Source organism: Sinocyclocheilus grahami, unplaced genomic scaffold (genome assembly GCF_001515645.1).
Source record: "Sinocyclocheilus grahami isolate Dianchi unplaced genomic scaffold, SAMN03320097.WGS_v1.1 scaffold986.1, whole genome shotgun sequence".
Taxonomy (NCBI): domain Eukaryota; kingdom Metazoa; phylum Chordata; class Actinopteri; order Cypriniformes; family Cyprinidae; genus Sinocyclocheilus; species Sinocyclocheilus grahami.
In genome coordinates, this window is record NW_015506165.1 from 16,487 (window position 1) to 22,726 (window position 6,240).

At 38.4% G+C, this 6,240-nt stretch overlaps 1 protein-coding gene across 2 annotated transcripts in view; it reads left to right on the forward strand.

The window, feature by feature from the left end:
• LOC107565188 (beta-1,3-galactosyltransferase 1-like) overlaps nucleotides 1-5,577 on the forward strand; it is a 9,598-nt gene extending 4,021 nt beyond the window's left edge. The window contains exons 1-2 of one of the 2 annotated variants that reach the window (XM_016250410.1): nucleotides 2,720-2,750; nucleotides 3,987-5,577. In XM_016250410.1, the coding sequence (XP_016105896.1) occupies nucleotides 4,006-5,049 (1,044 nt within the window). In that variant the 5' untranslated portion in view covers nucleotides 2,720-2,750; nucleotides 3,987-4,005 and the 3' untranslated portion in view covers nucleotides 5,050-5,577. Of the gene's footprint in view, nucleotides 1-2,719; nucleotides 2,751-3,986 lie in introns of those variants that run through there. The other variant, XM_016250409.1, reaches the window with a different exon arrangement.
• Nucleotides 5,578-6,240: the final 663 nt, after the last annotated feature.

Here is a 6,240-nt window from a genome sequence, read left to right on the forward strand (position 1 = left end):
CCCCCCCATATTAAGCATATCTTAATATTCTTTAAGATTCTGGTTCTTAAACTTTTATTTTAAAATCTTAATTTTTAAGGCCCTACTGTATACGTGTCAATCCCAGAGATATGGGGTTCCTAATGTGACTCCATGTCCAAATTATTTAATTTTACTCATTGTTAATGGTTAAAAATCAAATGTGGGCCACTTAGCATAGAGCACATACTTATTGTATTAAAAGAAGAATGTATGTAGAACAAATAAAATTGTTTCCCTCGATCAAAATGTTCTTTTTCCATAAGTATGCATGCCAGTAACTCAAGAAGTATTAAACCTATCTTGATAAGATTTTAGATAGTTAATTCTCAGAGATATCAGGATCTCAATGTGGCTTCATGTCCAAATTTTTGAATTGTACCCATTTTCATTGGTTGAAAACCAAATGTGGCTTTGTGCTTATCTAGTCTTGATTGCAATTATGCCAAAAAATAAAAAATAATCCAGTGTTTAGGAACGTATAGTGTGACATGTCAGAGTATGTTTAACCAGGATTAATGGTTAACTCTGGGTCGGAATGAGCAATGTGAAACAAAAGATTGCACAGGAGTGGGGTTTAGAATTATAATGGGTTAACAATTTTTTTGGTTTTGAAATACCTTACATGTTTCAAAGTTTGAGGTACTATCGGTGATTCTGCCAAATATGCCATTTAGCAGTGCTTGATACTTATTGGTTTATGACTATGCTTCACATGTTATAACATGAGGAAACTCTAATGCTTTAACAACCCAGCTGAGGCAAATCTTGTTTAGTTGATGTAAACACAATGTGTAAGGGGAGCAACCACATGCCTCAACTTGACTATTTTTAACAGGCAGACAGGTCTGTTCTATGCGGTTGTTTTGATAGAGAAACAAGGTACATTTCTAGTTTCAGCATTATTTATCCTTCAGACATTCCTCTTTAAATAAATACATATTAGCTATATGCAAAGTGACCCAAATTTGGTTAACCATATTTGGATAATGGTTAATAATAGCCACATTGAGTTCCCCATATCTATTCAATCAAATCATATAGGGAATTGGAAAACAAACAAGTGCTTTTCCCCCCATTTTTTAACCTTTGTTACAGTCTAAGTTAATCTAGGGAAGACCACAACAGAAAATAAATGGTTGGTGGTGAGACGGCAGAGAAAACACCGTCTCCAGACCCAGAAAAGCTACAATAACCCAAACAACCAACGAACAAATGCAGCAAAAAGAAGTTTTTATTTACAAAGAACAGAGAAATAACAAAAAGGGTATTAACTTTAGAAGAGGGGCAAAGCCAAAATAACAAACATAAGACCTTCCTACTAAACTCAAAACAAAAGACAGAAGTTAAAAACTCAATATTTATTATGGACAATGGAAGTTAACACTCACTTCTCTTTAGATAAGGCCTCTGTCATAGATGTAATCAATGAAACAGGACAGAAGCTCTATTTCCGACAGTCTCAACACAATTGAGAGAAAGATACACCAAATCACCAAACTAAGGCTCCTAAGGACGAAACCTCAGTCGCCGCACACCATCCAGCCACCACCAACTGCTGGTCTAAGGGTAGCTGTAGTTTAAATACTCTCTCTCCTCTCCAATCACTCAATCACTGCAGAGCTCTTAATTAACCTCAGGTGGGGATACTGGTTCTGCGGGGAGGGAGAGAGAACACAAGGCACAGCAATGGAACCTACGGCTCTGGACGTAACACCCCCACCACCAAAGATTATAACCACCCATTGGTTATAAAACTAAAGCACTAAATTACAAAACACTCATTAACTGTCCAAGGAATGAACTCTAGACAGGGCATCAGCAATGATGTTGTCAGCTCCTTTCTTGTGACAGATGTCAAGATGGTCTTCCTGTACACACCATTGGCATGTAATTCCACAAAGCTTGCTAAAATCAACAGATTTTACTAATAGACCTACCAATTTCTATGTAAAAATAACATAATGATGCTGCAATCTTTCTAAAGTAATTTGGCTCTGAATCTCAGGGTGAAAATTGTCATTTTGATCCCTCTTTGGAAAAAATTGGATTACTCCGTAAATACACATCCATGACATTTAAAGGAATAGTTCACCCAAAAATGAAAATTCTGCCATTAATTACTCACCCTCATGTTGTTCCAAACCTGTAAGACCTTCGTTCATCTTTGGAACACAAATTAAGATATTTTTGATGAAATCTGAGAGCTTTCTGACCCTCCCATAGACAGCAATGATATTACCACGATCAATGCACAGAAACGTATAGGAGATCGTTAAAATAATCCATGTGACATCAGGGGTTCAACTGTATTTTTACAAAGCTACGAGAATACTTTTTGTGCACAAAGAAAACAAAAATAACGACTTTATTCAACAATTCGTCTCCTCCATGTCACCCTATAGCGCCATTTTGGAGAGTATCACATACGTAAACAACGAATGCTGTTCTGTGTCAGCAGCACCGTACATGGATATGCTGTTTTAGTCATTTACGCTTTAATCTGAACGTAAATTATTATTGTTATTTACGTATGTGATACTCTCCAAAATAGAGTATAGCTAGGACTAGGCTTAATCTCTGTCCGGGAAACCGCCCCAAAATAACGTCTCTCAGTAGACATTAGAGGAACTGGTCTTTCTGGTGTAACAGGCAGGTCTGGTAAAATAGTAAATTAGTCATTATAATGTGTTGAAGAGAAGGAAATGCAAGCTTCATTATCGCTGCTAAAGGTATGTCCGAAATTACCGGCATTTCAAAAAAGGTGTTTGGATTTATTTAATTCATTTAGAGCCATACCCTTTTAAATAGAATGCTATATGATTTGTTCAAAACAAGTCTTACTTTTTGTTGTTACAAATGTGTTGTTGTGCTCAGGAGTGTCATTATGTATAAGGTTGGGAAAGTATCCGTAAATGCCAGAACGTAAGGGATTCAGTTCATTGTAAAGCACAAATACGTGCACAGTTTGCTTTGTTCTGTCTATTTCTACAATTCAAAATGATAAAAAAAAATTGTTCAAAAATTGAAAATGTTTGTGCATTAAATTACAGCTAGAAAATGTCTTATTCATTTGTGGTATATATTGTGAACTTAACTTTAATATGTATTTGAGGGAGGTGTTTATGTTCAGTATTTGTGGATATTGTATGTGAACTGCATATGTGGTTTGACACATACATTTGTTGACACTGTAATCATGATTGTGTCTTGAGTTTTAGTACTCAAGACTCCAGAAATGTTGTTATGGTCTTGTCATGGACTTGGGAGCATTTGGACTCTAGCTTGAATCAGACTAGTGTGGAATCAGATTTTATTCCCGTGATCGGACAGGTACCGAAAAAGCCCACTGATTATCATCAGCAGCTTCCTTTCACTTAAATTACTTCACTGACATAAAAAGAACTAGTGGCAATGAAGCTAACTGTGTTATCACCTCAGGTCACACGTGTCTGGGTTAACAAGTTGAACACACCACAAAGGCTACAGCCAACAGACAGCAAGCACATAGGTTCTGCATCTGCGTGAGAGGAGGCAACGTCCGCTCAGGTCTTACATGCACATTGACTTGGTTTTGCACTAATCAGTTGTTCGCACACTTTAGTGGTACAACAGCTTATCACTGGCGTAGTACCCCTAAAGGGATGACTTGTAAACATATTTACCCCCCCCCCCCCCCAAAAAAAAAAAGCAGATTAGTACCTTATACTAGACTTGCTATTGAACAGATATTAATTCAACCAGCAATCCATATTGAGGTAGAAACATTCCAAGTATTAGGATATACTGCAATATTTACTTGATGGTTACACTACATGACATTTTTTCAGTCAAAAAATGCCAACGTTTCCTAAAAATGGTTTAAAAGTGTTTCAAAAACACATGAAGCCAACATCAGTACAAGCATACTGTTAAGAACTTGTTTACTAGACACTTACTTGTCTGTGACTCTTTCTGATCTCTTTCAGTTGTGCCTCATCAAGACAGATGTCCTGCAACAAGAGTTTCCTGGTTTTTCTCCTGGTTCCAGGAACTGCTTTACTGCTGTATCTCTCTTATTCCCATATGACAACAGGGCAAGATAAGAAAGAACCACAAAGGTACCCTCTTCCAAAACGACAAAGCACAGCAGCACCAAGTAAAGATCCTGTAAAAGAAGAACCAGAAATGGACACTGTCCAGGAAGAACCAGGGTTGTACCATGTGGCCTACCCCCGAAAATATAAATTTATCATTGACCAACCAAAGATATGTGAACAGCAAAAGCCCTTCGTGGTGATTATTGTCCCGGTGCCTCCTTGGGACGCTGAGGCACGCAGTGGCATCAGGAGGACGTGGGGTGGAGAAAAGCTCATTGGGGACAAAGTAGTGGTGGTGCTGTTTATTATCGGCTTACATAGTGGAAATGATCAAGAAACGCTGCAGGTGAAACTCCAGAATGAGAGCCAGCAGTACCAAGACCTTCTCCAGAGCAACTTCCTGGATTCCTACAAGAATCTGACCATTAAAACCATGATGATGATGGAATGGCTCAACAGTAGTTGTCAACAGGCATTCTTTGCTGTGAAAGTAGATGCTGACGTGCTCCTTAACATGAACAATCTAATAAATATGCTTGTGAGTCTGAACCCAGTACCAAACAACTATATGACCGGGCTAGTGTGGTACGGAAGCACTGTCATTCGAAATCCATTCAACAAGTTTTATCTCCCCTATGACGTGTTCCCCAGAGACACATATCCGCCGTATCCTCTAGGCATGTGTTACATCATTTCTTTGGACCTGCCGCAGAAATTTTTGCAGGAATCGAAGCACATTAAGGCCATATATATAGAAGATGCATATCTTGGCATGTGTTTGGAGCGTTTGGGTATCATCCCAACTCAACCGCCAAATATAGAACAATTTGTGGTGACACCACCGCAGTACAATCGCTGTTACTATTCTGGACTGATAGCAATACTTACTGGCAACACAAATCAGATGACGTCTTATTGGACAGATATTCATTCAACCAGCAATCCATGCTGAGGTGGAAACATCCAGACTAGAGGTCTTCACGGGTCCACTTGGATCCAAAAACCCGAGACCCGAGCGGATTCGGGTCCAAAACTTCGACGAGTACCGACGAGTACCGTACCACGGTCGTGTTCGGTATTAGCGGTCTCGGGTAATTTAAGATAAACATGCTTTTCCCAAATGGACCCGATTAGACCCGAACTCTTTTAAACTATCCCGAATGTGTAGGCTACTTTCACTTTCATGTTAAGTGAGGAACGCACATAGAAAAGGAGCATATGTTTGTAACCTTGCACACAGAAATCATCTTATAGATATGAAATCCATCAGGAAAATCCACTCGCTTCATTATGCTGCGTGTTCATGCAGGGCTTTTCTTTTTTGTGTGCAGAAGCCTTTCGCCGGAGATCAGGTTGCACTAACACTAGCGAATCCATGAATTATTAGGCTATAGATTACATTTCTATCAAACTGTCACGTTTATTTTTCAAATCCACTGGTCACAATTGAAAGCCAAGCTCAGAAATAACTTGTATCCATCAGGCAGGCACTAATATAAAGTAGCCTAATAATAAATTGAATAAATGTTTAATAAATCAAAAAGTAACGGAGAAGCGGCCAAATCGGTCAGCAGGACACCGGGATTTTTCCTGACTGGCTGTAGGCTGTGCACACGTCAATGCCGTTTACGTTCGGGTCCAGTCGGGTTCGATATTAAATGCTGTCGGACTCTGGTCTAATTTCATCGGGTCTGTCTGGGGTCGGGTTTTTCTTTAAAAAAAATGTATTTGTGCACGTTGGGTTCGGGTAAGAAGCGATTCTGGTTGATTTGGGTTGGGTACAGATTTTCGGACCCGAGAAGACCTCTAATCCAGACTAATAGGACATACTGCAATATTTTGTGTCTGACTAAAAATTTTTTATATTGGATTATTGGTTCACTTTATATAAGTTTACCTTTTGTGTGTGTGTTGTGTGTGAGCATTTTATTTGTTTCAAGTGAAACCATTTGCAACATGCAGTATCCTCAGGAACAAAGACAGAAGTATTACATGTAAAAACCTGTATGTATTTTTTATGATTTAAAGTTTAAGACATGTTAAAGAACAAGAATTCATCCAGGGGAAAATAATGGAACTATTTTCCATTATTTTGGAAGCATTTTTTATTTAATAATTAAATAATTTGCTTGTTGACATTCTC